The sequence below is a fragment of the Grampus griseus genome, assembly GCF_964374135.1.
Source record: "Grampus griseus genome assembly, chromosome: 1".
NCBI classification, from domain to species: Eukaryota; Metazoa; Chordata; class Mammalia; order Artiodactyla; family Delphinidae; genus Grampus; species Grampus griseus.
Genome location: NC_139017.1, coordinates 163,064,743 through 163,080,498, shown reverse-complemented (window position 1 = coordinate 163,080,498; position 15,756 = coordinate 163,064,743). Strand labels below are relative to the sequence as shown.

Here is a 15,756-nt window from a genome sequence, read left to right as displayed (position 1 = left end):
TAATTTTCATGCCATGAATTTGTTGCAGAAACCAGGTCACTTGTCCTGTAGAATGTCCCACATTGTGAGTTTGGCTGCCTGTGGTGTTTGTCTATGCCCCATATTTCTGGTAAACTCGTAATTAGATCTTGGCTTGATTAGGGTTTTGTTTTTTTTTTCCAGGCAAGAATATTCCATGGAGAGCATTGTATCCCCCTCTTAATGATTTTACGGTTGGTCAGTGGGTTCAGGCAGTGTCAGCCTAAGGTCTCCATTACAAATTTTCCCAACAATTTTTCATCCAGTTGTTTCAGCATCATTTCACGATTGTTGCCAGGACTCATTATTTCATTAGGTTTTGCAAAATCATGTCTTTCTAAATCTACCATTTCTCCTGCATTTATTAATTGGATCCTTCTATAAAAAATAACTTTCTTATCTACTATTTGGTCACCTGCAATATAACTCATCAAGGAAAGAGCAAAAAATTTTTTTCTTTTATCAATGTTTGTAGTAATTAGTTGATTTCCTGTAAAACTCCATTGATAAAAATGTGTTTTCCTTACATATCATTAATTATTTTTATGTATCTTATGTGTTGCAATCTATTGATGTCATTATTTTTCTTTTAATGCTCAAATTGTTCCATCTTTGGCCAGTGGGGCCCCTTTGTATTGGTTCCTCAGTCATTTTTACATGATCCTAATAGTCTTTGATAGCTTCCTGGCCTTCAGGCCAACCTCATCTTTCCTGCTCCAGATCTAGAACCAGCCAGTTATCAAAGGAGCCTTGACTTTCTTTGTTTAATTCTTAATTGATTTTTAAACTGGAAAATGGTATTTAGAGACCAAATCTGTGCACTAGGGGTGTTCATTACTACTGGGTTGGTCTTTGCTTCTAGGCCTTTTCAGCAGAGCTAGAAAATACATTTTTGAGAGAAAAAAATACATATTTCATTCATTCTGCTATGTAACTCAGATCTAAGTTCATCCTAGCCTTCTTTAATACTTGCAACTCTTTTTCTCATATGCTGAAAATCTTGATTCCTACTGCCACTGACACAACTACTTTGTTTTATCCAAAAATATAACTATCACAGATTCAGAATAGCAATATTATTACTAATAATAAGGCTAACAAATGCAATTTAATATTTCTATGCAGTTCTAGTTCATCCTTAGATTATATCCTATTAGGGAGGTACAGTCAAAATACTTATAAAGCCACTTAAAATTATTTTCCCTGTATAGTTATACCACTTCATTTGTTCCCATTTGTTTTTTGTTTTTAAAATTTATTTATCTATCTATCTTTGGCTGCATTTGGGTCTTCGTTGCTGCATGCAGGCCCTCTCAAGCCGCAGCGAGCAGGAGCCACTCTTCACTGCGGTGTGCGGGCCTCTGTCATTGTGGTGGCTTCTCCCTTCGCAGAGCACCGGCTCCAGACGCGCAGGACTCAGCAGTTGTGGCTCGTGGGCTCTAGAGCATAGGCTCAGTAGCTGTGCACACGGGGTTAGTTGCTCCGCAGCATGTGGGATCCCCCCAGACCAGGGATCGAACCCATGTCCCCTGCATTGGTTAGGTGGATTCTTAACCACTGCACCATGAGGGAAGTCCCTCCATTTGTTTTTAATTTTTATGGAGTGCTTTATTCTTTTTATTGAACTGTTTTATAAATATGCAACATTTACAAGTTTCCAAAATAGTAACTATATAATAATGTATATTCACAGAAGTCTCATTTCCATCCCTACCCACTCCATCCCACATAGCAAACAATTTTTAGAAGATTGAGTTTTCTATTGTTTAACTTTTAAATATAAGCAATTAATGTATATTTATATCTTCCCACTTACACAGAAGATAGCATACTATAAACGCTATGTATCTTATTTCCCTTAACGTATATGAGCATCACTACATAATAGTTTCTGTTTATCAGTATATATAAGAACTCTTCCACATATCTTTTTACAGCTGCATAGCACTCCATCCTGTGTCTGTACTATAATTTATTCAGCTAGTTCTTAACTGACACAAGCAGTTTCCAATCTTTTGCTATAAAAATAATGCCATAATGAATAGCCTTGTGCACAGAGCTTTTTGTATTTTGCCAATATATCACTAGGACAGATTCCTGCAAGTTTAGCCCTGACCTAGGTTTACTGGGTGAAAGAGTAAATACATATGCAATGTGGCTATAGATTGCCAAATTACCTTAGTTAGAGTTACATCATTTTGCCTTCCCATCAGCAACGTATGACAATGCTATCCTCAGGAGTATTTTGGTATGATATCAGATAAAGGAGGATGCAGAAATGAATCACAGACAAGGTTCCTGTCCCCAGGAACTCTCATTCTAGTAAAAGGCTTATGGGCAAATATAATGATATAATGTAATCTTCAGGGCAGATTTATTCGGAAGCTTAAGCTTCAGAGTCCCTCACAGAGACCCTTTCCAAGGCCCCAGCAATGTATTCACAGGTCCACTTTGTAATCTTTTTCCTAAAGAGGACACCCCAAATTATTTAAACATCTACTTCACAGACTTTAGAGCCAGTTCCATAACTCTGGAGTTATGGGAGTGGATTTCAAGTTCTGCAACCATCTTGAGAGGAGGGATTCCTGTATTTAATGACTGAGACAAAGAGACAAAAAGAAAAGGCTCCTTTGACCAAAGAAATACCCCTCCCCAGATTCTGATCAGTTACACACAGGTAAGTAGCTGTCTACACAGAGCCCTCTACTTTCCCTCTGTTCTCAAGGGCAGAAACCAAAACTCAGAATACATCAGTATTCCCAGCTGACAGGTGAAGACTGGTACACTGCACTCAGGACTAGTCTGAACAGATTACCGAGCAGGGTTTTTTGTTTTTTGTTTTTGGAGGTGGGTAGGAGGGTTTACACCAGGGGAGTGGGTATTCAAGGCAGGTGCCCCCCACCCCAAAACAGACACCTGTCAAATAAGGCAGAGGTCTGCTTCCTTACCTGTAAAAACAGGGTTAGTAATAAACCCTGCCCTCGTAGGGTTTGGTTAGGATTAGGAGAGATCACTTAAAGACTTAACCCAGTCCCAGACTCTCGGGAGAAGGTCCATAAATGGAGAACAGAAAATAGAACGGGTAATTGGTTGATCCTTGAGAGCTGTAACAAGAAATTCTTTGCACATTGTGCCTTATACAGCACTGGAAAGAGGAACAACCCCCTTTTTGACAAAAAGTAGGTGCAGATTAAATCGGCGAAGAAAGAAAGGACGTTTCTGGCGGTTGCTTACTGATCTGTGAAACGAACTGAATGACCGATTGGTCCGGGTCTCTGAGCAACTGACAGTCCCGGGCTGCTGTCAGGCGAACGCGGGCTTGGATCTGGCTGACGGCTGTGGGGTGCCCCAGTGCCTCAGACTGACCGTCGGGCTGTCCTCGCTGTCAATCCCGGCCCCGGCCGGCCCGGACCTCCGTCGCTAGCTGCAGAAGCGGGGGGCATCCCAACTCTCCACGAGGAGTTCGAGGGTGTCGCCGCCAGGCAGGGCGTGCGCGCGCTGCAGGAGCCAAGCTCCGGCGCCGCGGCCCCTTCCTCCCCGCCGGGGGCAGGGCGCCTCCGACTCGCGGCTGCAGAGCCCCGGAACAACGAGGCGCCGGCTTCTTTAAGGGAGATACCACCGCGCCAACGGAGCAGGGGCGTCTTCCCAGATGATCGCAGCCAGCCCCGCGCCGCCGCCGCCGCTGCCGCCTCAGCAACTGCACCGCCCGCAAACATGGCTCAGTGACTCTGACAAAAGGTGCAGCCTCCCTCCAGGCGGGGCGGGCGCCAGGCCTCGCAGCTCGGGCTGCGCCTCCCCGCGGGTCCGCGGAAAAGGTCCGCTTACCGCAGGCATCCCAGGCCCGCGCGGAGGAAGATGCACCAGGCGTTCCACCCCAGCGACCCCGCACACCTGCCCGCAGCTAGGTAGGTCGGAAATGGGGGCGGAGCGGGGGAGGGGAGGCGCACCAGGCGCGCGCACCGCCCCCGGCCCGGACCTGCTGCGGGGGACCACTCCGGGGCCGCGGGCCACCACTCCGGGGCCGCGGGCCGTGGACGCCCGCTGAGGCTGGAAGAGGACCAAGCCCCGGGTGTGGAGTGGGCTTCCCCGATCCCAGCCACCCCTGCGGGGAGGGGCACGAGTGGTGCGTTCCGGAGCGCGCACCCCTCCCGCGACTCCCGGCTCGGGAAAGCCACGGGAGCCGGGAGCAGGCCAGCGGAGCGCCGGGCACGCGCCCAGTAGGACCGGCGCTTGGCGTCCCGGCTCACGCTACGGAGAGCCGGAGGGGGGCGGGGTCTCGCGGCGTAAGGGGGTGTGTCCGCGCGCACCACGGGGGCGCGCGCCGGCCTCTGACTGGAGGCCGCGGCGGCTGAGGCGCGAGCAGCCTGATAATGGCGGCCTGCAGAGCCCGTGAGAGGGAGAAGCGGCGGCGGCTACCCTGAGGTAAATCTGGCCCCTCGGCGTGGCAGAGAGGCTTTGCTGCAGAGCCGAGGGCCCTGCACGTGCCTCCCGCCCCAGGAGGCCTGTCACAGAGCTGTCAGCGGAGGCATCCCGGGGAAGGCCCCGCGCGCCTCAGGCCTCCGGCCCCAGCAGCGGCCTCCTCTTCTGCCCGTGGCCTCCTCCCCAGGCCCCAGGCCTCAGTTGCTGGCCCCGAGGAGTCGGGCAGCTGCAGGACTGTCTCCTCGGGGTAAAGGGCCCCGGCAGGATCCCCTCCGGGTTTCATCTGGAAGTAGCCGGGGAGGGGGAGGGCCTGATACTTGGCCAATGAGCGGGGCCCTGAGCCGCCGCGTCGGGCAACACCTCTGCCTAGGACTGGCCCTTGCCGGGCGCCGGCAGGTGTACGGCCTGGCCGGCCCGAGTCCGAGCGCTGGGTGCGCCCGGCAGGCGCGGGGGCCCGGGGGATGCCGTCCCAAGTGCCCGAGGTTCGCGCGGGATGCATCACCGTGCCGTGTCTTGACCCAGGATCTCAGGGATTGCAGAAACACCCTCCCTCCCCCTTATTCAGGGGCTCTCTCGTATGGGGATGTGGGACGGCTTCAAAGGCAGGAGCCACTTTGAGATGGATAGGAGTTGGCGATCCACGGAGAACAGGAGTGTCCACTGTGCAGCTGGGGCAGAGGATGCTGTGCCAGGAAATCAGACCCTAGGAAATACTGCAGGAATTTGAAGAGTGGGTGTCCAGTTAGAGGAAGTGGGACTAAGAAACAATCTCAGGAGCTTTCATTTTCTTTATTAAATCTATCCTATGGACTTAAAATAGCCGCTCCCAATTTCACAGGCTCTAGTGTCGATAGCTTTTTGTTCCCCTAAACTGTACAATATAAAAATTGTTCAATCTCAGGTTACTTTTCTTGCCCATGCTGGCATTCTACAAATGAGAATTTGTTCCTGAAGCTCTTCAGAGTCTTGACATTCTTCGGAGAGTGAGGAGGCACACTTTAGACTTTCTTGATTCAACACGTGAGCGTTTCCATGTAGGGCCTTTGCTCCTGCCTTTAAATGATTTATCAAATTGAATTCCAAAGCACTCCCTCAGAGAACCCCTTAAGATGCAGGACAGTTTTCGTTGGCAAAAAAGACCTAGATCTAAATAACTATGGCTAAAACCACAGCAAAATTTAACCGTATTCTAAGTAACTTACTTAGATGTTTGTTAAATGTTAAAAAAATGTTAAAGAAACATTTTTCTCCACAAACTGTATTTTCATTTATTTTGCAAGAAATAAGGAAATAACATAAACAAAATTAAAATAAGAACATACACAGTTTGACCATTTACTTTTAAATAATAAAAACAACTGCACATTTTCACTTCTCTATGTGATCTTGTTCACTTTCAGTCCCTAAGCATAAGCCAGGTTTTTGTATTTCTAACTGTGAGGGTTGGTTTTTGGTTTTGCCATTTTTATGACCTTTTATGTGTGTGTCAGTTTTCAGGAGAAGCTGGAGTTTTGTTTGTTTTTTCACAATCAGTAAATAAATACTAATTTTCTTGGTTTATTTTTAGCAGTGATGTTTTGAAGCAGTTCATGTAAGAAGCAGTATAGTGTAGTGGTTAAAATGAAGGCTGTCAGAGCCAGATGGCCTGGTTTCAAATCCCAGGTCCACCAGTTAGTAGCTGTTTGACCTTGGGCATGTTGCTTAAACTCTGTGCTTTAGTTTCCTCATCTATAAAATGACCATAATAGTATCTACCTCATAATGCTGCTGTGAGGATTAAATGAATTTAATGTTATAAACTGCTTGGAACAGTTCCTGATGCATGGTAAGTACTACATTAGTGTTACATGGTTTACTATTATTAAGATATTTAGATTTACCCAATGTATAGCAAATATCGTTCAAGCACTGCAAACAGTGAGACAGATGATAACTAAATCGTGCATAAGAAGAAATACAAGCCAGTAGGCAGACCTAATGTCAACAGATCACTTTGTTGATTTTTCCAGAAACCTTGACCTTGAAGATGGTGAGTAGCCAGCCAAAGTACGATCTAATACGGGAGGTAGGCCGAGGTAGTTACGGTGTTGTATATGAAGCAGTCATCAGAAAGACCTCTGCACGGGTGGCAGTGAAGAAAATTCGATGCCATGCACCTGAAAATGTTGAACTAGCCCTGCGTGAGTTCTGGGCACTAAGCAGTATCAAGAGCCAACATCCAAATGTGATTCACTTGGAGGAATGCATCCTACAAAAGGATGGGATGGTGCAAAAGATGTCCCACGGCTCTAATTCTTCCCTTTATTTACAGGTATGTGTGGTTGAATGGGAAATAGAAATGATTTGAAAGTAGCATTGGTCAGCAATAAGAGGATTGAAAGAGTCAGACGAACTTCTACTTTTAAATGCAGGTTATATAGTTAGAAGTAGATAGGGGTCTGCCAAGAACTGAGTAAACGTTTGCTTTAAAACAAGGTTTTATTTAAACCTGTGTTGCAAATACCTAAAAATAACATATGCCACCTGTTATGCCATGATACTTGCCAATCTGCATAGGAATGGGGCAACATAGGAACTAGAGAAGTGATCGAGACTAGAGTCTAATTAGTTCACTTATTTGAAATCAGGTTTTTTTGGAACTGAATACAGAAGAGAAGGAAAAACTGTACAACTAGTAGTAGTACCCATAGGTAATTGGGCATTTCTTTATATATCACTGGCTTGAACATAAGCCTTTGCTGTTATAGAAGGTTATTTAATGTCTTAACCATGCAATTCCATTGAATTTTCATGGAGTATGTGGTGTAGCACCTGAATGTTATTAACAGTGCTGATAGCTAACATTTGGGTTCCTACTCATTCCATGCTCTGTGCTCGGAGCAATCCTATGAAGAAAGTACTATTACTACCATCATTACAAATGAAGAAACTGAGGCTTAGAATAGATAATGAATTTATCCAGAATCACATAGCAAGTGGCAGAATTGGGAGCTAAACATAGAAGTATCCAGCAGCTAAAACTTGTGCTCTTTTAACCTCCAGATTACTGTTTTGCCTCCAAATTGCTCTTCTGTAGACCTGGGGAAAGCATTAATATAGGAAAACAAATTTTTTTTTTTTTTTTTTAAGATTGGCTTCTGCCATAGGTCAAAATCTCTAGTAGCTCTACACTTGATGAAGAGAAAAGATACTTAAGACATACCTAGTTAAAGGCCAGAGCAAAATTTCTTAAGTCCAGTTATTCCTGGAATAGGAAACCACTTGCCATGAGTGTGTCTAAATTCAGAATTTACCATCAGGGTACAAAAGTCTGTTTTAAAACAACAAAAGCTTTTGGACTAGGAACAACAAAGAAAACGAACGCATTATTCTGTGTAATTAGAAACTTGCAAGTTTCATTGTATGGTAAACAAATATCAGTCTTGAGAAGCTAATTTATACTGTAAGTTTAGCCTGCTGTGCCCTGAAGTTTTCTCTCGTAAGATAAGGGATATAAAACACAACTGTTTAGCCTGTTTGTTTTATTGTATTTTTTTCTAAAAGTGCTTATTATGTACATTGCAATGATAGAAACTATCAGAAACATTCTTACCACATTCCCTCCTAAAAGTGGATAGAACCTTGCTGGACTTTGCATTGAATTTTGGAGACTAAAGTGCATAATCAGACTACAAGTGCAAAGACATTTAAACATATGATGTCTTTGCAAGTACTGATGGTATCCTTGAGTCCAGATCAAGCAACTGTTATAGTAACTAGGCATTAACCAGCTAATCTTTCAAGGCTTTAAGATATAAAGTACTTCCAGACTTGATTCAGTGATTTTTTTTTAATCTGAAGTACCTTCTTGTTTAATAATTTATTTCATCTTTTTAAAGCCTAATAGACCTGTGTTTGACTTGTGGCACTTTTTGCTAGCTGTATGACCTTGGATACATAACCCACCTTTTCCCAGCATCTGTATCTTCATATGTAAGGAATAATAATTTCTACCTTCCACGGGAGTTGTCAAAGTTAGAGGTGATGTAGATACAATACTTGGCACATAGGAGGTATTCAGTAATAAGCAGCTCTATTAAAAGTGTCTTTTCTGTGGATTTATTTTATTAACCAGACGTTCATCCACGCTTTAGCAAGTGCCTACTCTAAATTTACACTAGTAAAGACAAACAAATCTATAGTGTGACCACAGAGTCTCTATACATAGTCTTACCATTCTGTACATAAATTTTTTTTTCTCCATGTTTTTCTAGATATCTTCCTTGTTCTCATTTGGAATCATTCAGTCAGTTCCTGAGAGCTGAAAACCTCACCTAGAAGAAATGTAAAACAAATAATTAACAGAGGATACATCTTATGCATAGGAACTTAGTGGCCAATATGTATACTTGTGATGAGTGTCATGAATGAAAAGTACAAGATGGTATAGGCACATAGAGTAGGGAACTTGACATAATCCTGGGGTTCAGGAATTAAAAACTGTTTCAACTGAAACTTGCAGGGTGAATAGGAGTTAGCCAGGTGAGTGACTGAGAAAACTTCCCAGGCAGAAATAACTATACATACAAATGTCTAGAAGCAAAAAGCATGAAGCGTTCTAAAAATTGAAAGAAAATACTAAGACTGCACTATACAGGGAGAGTTGTTTTAGATGAGGCTAGAAAGATCAGCCAGGGTCACAGCACACAGGATCCCATAGCCCATGTTAAAGAGCTTAGACTATATCCTAAGAGAACAGGGAAGCTATTAAAGGACTTCAGGCAAGAGAACCAATGGCTAACATCCTCTACACGTGACAGTAAGCAGACTGGGATCTGTATTTCTGTAGCTCTCAACCAGGGGCCCTCACACTATAGCCCTCAGCCTGTTTTTGTATGGCCTGGATACTAAAAATAGTTTTTACATTTTTTAGAAGTTGTTTAAAAAAAAAGAAGAAGAAAGAAAGGAAAGGAAAAAGAATATGGAACACAGACCTTATGTGGTTTGTCAAGCCTAAAATATCTACTATCTGGCTTTACTCTAAACCGTTATTTGAATTCTGGAAGTCTGCATTGCTCAAAGCTATTTAGGAAGTTTTCTTTTGAGAACGAAGACAGAAGAAGAGAAGAAATGAAGGAAGAGTGATGGTGCTCATCTTTAATCTCAGCATATTTAGTAACAGTGCACCTGGTAAATAACTGTATAATCTGGACCTTTCTCTTTTTTCATTTTCTGTCTCAGTGGCAAACACATGCAACAAGGAAAATGTATGCAAAGAAGACATCTGCAGACCGTTGCAGTTATGGCTGTTTGCCATTGGGGGAGATGGCATGGAGAGGCGTTCTTTGCCTCTGCCCACCAAAAAGACAAAAGGAAGTACTAGTAGATTTCAACATAAAATTAGCAGTTCACTCAATCTTCAGCAACTCCTCACCTTCCCTACTGAGTTTCTATTCAACCCATAGGCCTGAAAAGGACACCATAGGACAAATGCTTTCAAAGCACTGTATTTTAGAAGATAGTTCCTGTTCAGTGAAGTAATTAATCTTGAATTTCAGGTAGTAGGAGAGTTATAATTAGATAATGATATAAGTAAAACAGTGGTTTATTCTAGATTTTCAGCTTGTATCAAACAAATATACAAACTCAGATTTGAATTTTTATATCAAAATGCATGTATGATTTTTATAAATTGGTTTTTAGAAGCCATCTGTTGATAGAGATAGCCAACATATTTGCATTCTGCTTGTAGAAGTTTATGAAGTAATGATGTCTTTAGTTTTATCAGTGACTACAGGAGCACTTTATTTCTTGTTCCTTCATAATTTTCTCTCAGTTTCACAGATTATGTTGATAGTGTAAGTGCAATACGCAAGAAGTAGATTTCAGGCAGTTTCATGGAATAGAATTTCCTAATTGATGTTTATTCCCCAGCTGGCAAATCTACCTTCTGAAACTTTGATCTTTTCAGGAAGCTATTAACTAGAGGGTTAGAGTTCATCTCCATTGACACATGTAGAAAATGTATAGCCAGTTGGATACTTTTCAGAATAAAGCTATTTTTAAATAAGTTTTTACCTCTTGACTTGGAGATTTGATGTGTATTTGTTAGGGACAAAGTGACAGTTTGAAGTACTAAAGTTTAAAATAAAACTCACATATGAAAGCACTGACCAAATAAAATATTCATGGAATTCCCACTTAACATTGGAGACTAACTTAATCAGTAACTCTTTCTCTATAGCTGAATTGTATAAACTGTGCAGATGATTGTAATCTGTTTTTTTATTTCTTATAGCTTGTAGAGACTTCACTAAAGGGAGAAATTGCCTTTGATCCCAGAAGCGCCTATTACCTGTGGTTTGTGATGGATTTTTGTGACGGAGGAGATATGAATGAGTATCTGTTGTCCAGGAAACCCAATCGTAAAACTAACACCAGCTTCATGCTTCAGCTGAGCAGTGCCCTGGCTTTCTTGCATAAAAACCAGATCATCCATCGAGATCTAAAGCCTGATAACATCCTGATTTCTCAGAGCCGGTTGGATACCAGTGACTTGGAACCCACACTGAAAGTGGCTGATTTTGGTCTAAGTAAAGTTTGTTCAGCATTTGGGCAGAATCCAGAAGAACCTGTCAGTGTAAACAAGTGTTTCCTTTCCACAGCGTGTGGAACAGATTTCTACATGGCTCCTGAAGTGTGGGAGGGACATTACACAGCAAAAGCTGACATCTTTGCTCTGGGGATTATCATCTGGGCAATGCTGGAAAGGATCACATTCATAGACACAGAGACAAAGAAGGAACTCTTGGGGAGTTATGTAAAACAAGGAACTGAGATCGTGCCTGTTGGGGAGGCACTTCTGGAAAATCCCAAAATGGAACTTCTCATTCCTGTGAAGAAAAAGTCTATGAATGGGCGAATGAAACAACTGATTAAGGAAATGCTGGCTGCAAACCCTCAGGATCGTCCAGATGCTTTTGAACTAGAACTCAGATTAGTACAAATTGCATTTAAAGATAGCAGCTGGGAAACGTGACACATATATTATTTGCAAATATCTTGGATAATATGCTGCTTCTGTTTTAACAGTGATGCAACATAATGTGGCTGAAAAAGAATATAAAAAGCTAAACTCCACCTTTTAAGGGTTTAGATTTTATTGTGGGATTTTTTTTTCCTCATTTTTCTTAAGTCCAAGCTGGCCATTTTGTTAATATGTTTTAAGTGTGTATTACCAATGTGAGTGTAAATTTTTTTAAATGATCATTGGTAGAAGTTTGGCAGGAAAATTTTCTAAGAGCCAAGAAAAGAAGAAAGTCCAGTTTTCTGGAAATATGTCTCTTAAGTATTTTAGACATTCCTTGTCAGTATTAGGAATTTCCATGGAAGAAGGGGTTTGCATGCTGGTAATGCAACCTTTGAAGCTTTGTAAAGGAAACATAAATGTATATATTTATGTATATGTAAGTATGTGAATGTGTGCATTTTGCATTCCATATGAAAAAATGCCACTTCTGTTTAAATTATTTGATGTAGGTTTGGGCTTTTGAGATTTGCTGGTGAAATCAGTGATGAAAAATAAAAGAACCTTCCCTCATCTCCTACCCTGTCCCTCCCTCTAATGAAATCATACTAAGTTTTTAATTTTTATAATATTATACAGCTTTTTTTTTAAGGCATCATTTTGGAGAGTCTAAAATTATCTGATTAAACGTAAGTGAAATTAAATGATCCAAAGCTGCTGAAGTATGTTTGAGCTCTCCAGTGCCCTAAAGCTGCAGGAGTTGAATTAGCCATGCAATCATGTGGTACAGGTTGGCAAGGACATTGATGATTCAGTCATACCTTCTTTAGATAACCACGCATTCAATTAACTAATTAAACCACTGCATTGGGACATGTCTGCACTTGAGCATCTGCAATCTGATACAGATTTGAACACAGGATTCTTCTGTATCTGAAAACTTTGCTGTATATGAACTATAGTAATTGATATATTAATTTTTTATTTCAAGACTTTGTCAAAGCCTCAGCATCAAGTCGAAGAAACCAAATGAGTTCTACCCTCACGTTGCCTGCCCTAATATGGTCTCTCATTTAATCACTGGAATTTCTTTCATTTTGGCACTAATGCTGTTTTGTCTAATTTGACACAGTAATGGTAGTGATATGGTTGTATTCAATGTTGATCACCTTTTTCTAAAGTGGGAAATGATACAGTTTGGCAAATGGGTAAAATACTGTGGCATAAGTTATATCTTTCAAATAGAGAGGTTATCAATTTTATACAATCACTTGGTATGGTCTGTGTCAAGAACCAGCAGACCATTATTCTTCTTGAAGTCAGTTTGATTTTAACCCCATATGGTTGTCTCCAATTTTTTTTCCTGTAAATGCAGATAGTTCAAATGTAAGGGAAGAAAAGTTTTCCTAAAACAGAACATTAACAACCTTTAAGGTTGTTAATACTTTAAGACCATTGTATATAGATTAATCTTTATAAAGCACTAGACTCTTTGGTCAAAAGTTAAAAAAAGAAATTTTAAAAGGTATTAGAATATTGAAATCATTGATAATTCAGTCTCCTCAGTTTTTTGAACTTCCACAACTTTTGGAATATTCCTATCGTAACTTTTTCCTTATTTAAAATGTGTTCGGGGGACTATAAAAGGTGAAAAAGCACAAAAAATTGGAGTACATAAAATTTCTGAACTATGCATTACTTGGTATGAAGTTTGAATAATAACTGAAAGGTTTAATTAAAAATAAAACCTTTTAAGTAAAAAAAAAATCATATACTTTTAATATTACTCTCAAGCTGATAAATATAAGAATTCTTTTGGAAATTAGAGGTGGAAATACACTGGAACTTCATGATAATTAACCCTCTGGATAGCCAAATTAGTATAACACAGATCTGGCCAAGGGGATTGAGTTACTGGAAGTAAAAAACATTATAATGTCTAATAAATAACATGGCACTTCAGCAAGAGATTCATGATGACTTAGGTGATGGTATGCCAATGCTTCATTTGCTCTTCAGATATCTACATGTCATGGTTTTGGCCCCACCTCATTTAAAATAGTTAACAATTATAATTTATTTTGAAAAATATTCTATGTTACCTATGAAGTGGAATTATTTCTTTCATTGGCGGTAACGATGTAAGGCGATCAGGAAGTTTCTTCTGAAATTTTCTCCAGTCCTTGTATTCTAAAATAACCCATGATACCAAGAAAAATTATAGTAAATTCTTTGTCTTTATTCTTTCAGTCAGGAGGTATTTATTAAGTACGTACTGTGTGCTCAGCACTAAAGATCAGTTGATAAAATAAGAATTAAAAAATGGTATATAGCCATGGGCCTTTTCCAGCCAGGAGTAAGAAATAAAAGATGATTAGTGAAGCTGGGAAATTCCTGTATATTGCTAGGGGGAAAATGAAAGCAAGAATTTGTGCACAGTGCCTTGCGCATAATAGGTACTCAATAAACAATTATTCCTCATAGAGTCTCTTGCCATGGTTTATAGTGTTTTATGAAATTTGTCTTAATTGAAAAAAGACCAAATATTTCAAATAAGCTTATAGGCAGCTGTGGCCAGTTAAAATAATGGGGTTGTACAGTTAGTTCCTAGAATGTTATTTTGCACTAGTTGTCACTTAGAAAGATGGGGTTCCTGTAGTTTTTTGGTGCTAAGGGATACTTTGTCATTATGATGAAGTAAATGTTAAGTGTCAGATAAATAGCACACTGAATAGTTCTTTCTGCTGGTCTGTTTTTTCCTCTTTGTTGTTGTTGTTTTTAACTGTAAAATGTTTATCAATCAAACTATTGTAGCAGCTACAGATAATTCACCAGCATGACAAAATGGTCAAAAAATAAGTCATCAGCACTTCAAAAATGAAAGTAACTTTTGAAATTTTCTTTTTAAATTGTCAAATATATTTTATGAAGAATTTATAAAAGGGGGAAATGATTGTAATTTATTGTTCATGACTTTTTTTTTTTTTTAAATAAAGTGAATTTCAACAAAAAAACCCTGGAAATGCTACATTGCTGCTTTGGTGGCTCTGTGAGTAGTTCTGTAATGCTTTACTTCATAGACATAAAATAGAGCATATAAAATTTGAAACAATGTCTTTTTCAGCCTTATCTATTAAATGAAACTATCTATAATAGAAGCTATTGCAGAGGAAAAGATGATTGAATTATAGGAGTTTCAGCATTTCAAGTTCTCTAAAATTTTAATGTTTGCTGTATTAGAAGAACTTGTATTGCCTGAAATAAATGATCTTCTTTCATTTTTCTTTCTATCTCATTAAGCTGAGGATGCATCCCAGACTCAGAATGAAGTGTAGTAAAAGTACTAAAAGGATGCAATTTTTCAGTCTTTAACTTGAGACCATGGTTTCTTTTCTATAAAAAAGTCATCTGAGCCACTTTTTTCTCTTCTTTTATAGGTTTTATTATGTATGTCTTTTCCAGAATAAACAAAGTACTGAGGATGTAGTTACTTAGTGGTCCAATGGAATAGCAGAGGGAAAATGAGAGAAAACTTTAACTCTACATGTGATCTAATGATGAGTAGGAAAGTAGGTGTCAGAATTGTGGCTGCTTCTGACTCTGCTACCTCCTGGTACAGCCTTTGCAGACAGGTAAATTTTGCTTTATATTTAGAGGGTTTTGTTTTGTTTTGTTTTTGAATCTTGAAGCTATAAATACTTGTATTTACTAGCCTTTTCCTTTGCAGTTTACAAAGCGTTTTCACATAGTTTTTACATATCTTTTCAGTGAGTTTTACTTAAAATAGGGGCTGATTTCTTGATGAAGAAATTAATAGCAACTTAACACCAGTTAATGAGGTAAAGGTTTTACCTTAACACAGGGTTTTAGTGCCTAATCTCTGACTCCAGGTGGAGTTTACTCTGACAAAGCTTTATCTTTCTCACTGAAGTAATGACCCTAAGGTTGTTCTGGTCTTTTCTTTAAATTCAAATGTTGCTCTCTTGGTCGACCAATCATAGATGTCCTCTCAAAGTGCAGTGTAATGATAGACAGTTGGTTCTGATTAGATAATAACTCCCACTTGAGAAACCTACCAGCCACACTTCTTGGAAGCCACACCTCTTGAGGGCAAGTGCCTCTTTTTTTTTTTTAAACTTTTTTTTTTTTTTTTCTTTTTGCGGTACGCGAGCCTCTCACTGCTGTGGCCTCTCCCGTCGCGGAGCACAGGCTCCGGACGCGCAGGCCCAGCGACCACGGCTCACGGACCCAGCCGCTCCGCGGCACGTGGGATCCTCCCGGACCGGGGCACGAACCCGTGTCCCCTGCATTGG

General features: G+C 40.6%; 1 protein-coding gene across 1 annotated transcript; it reads left to right on the top strand.

Moving 5' to 3' along the window:
• Positions 1-4,364: 4,364 nt before the first annotated feature.
• On the top strand, positions 4,365-11,813 carry PDIK1L (PDLIM1 interacting kinase 1 like). The gene is made up of 3 exons (XM_082664989.1): positions 4,365-4,440; positions 6,447-6,748; positions 10,715-11,813. The coding sequence occupies exons 2-3, from the start codon at positions 6,464-6,466 to the stop codon at positions 11,453-11,455; spliced, it is 1,026 nt and encodes a 341-aa protein (XP_082521115.1). The 5' UTR covers positions 4,365-4,440; positions 6,447-6,463; the 3' UTR covers positions 11,456-11,813.
• The last annotated feature ends 3,943 nt before the right edge of the window (positions 11,814-15,756 follow it).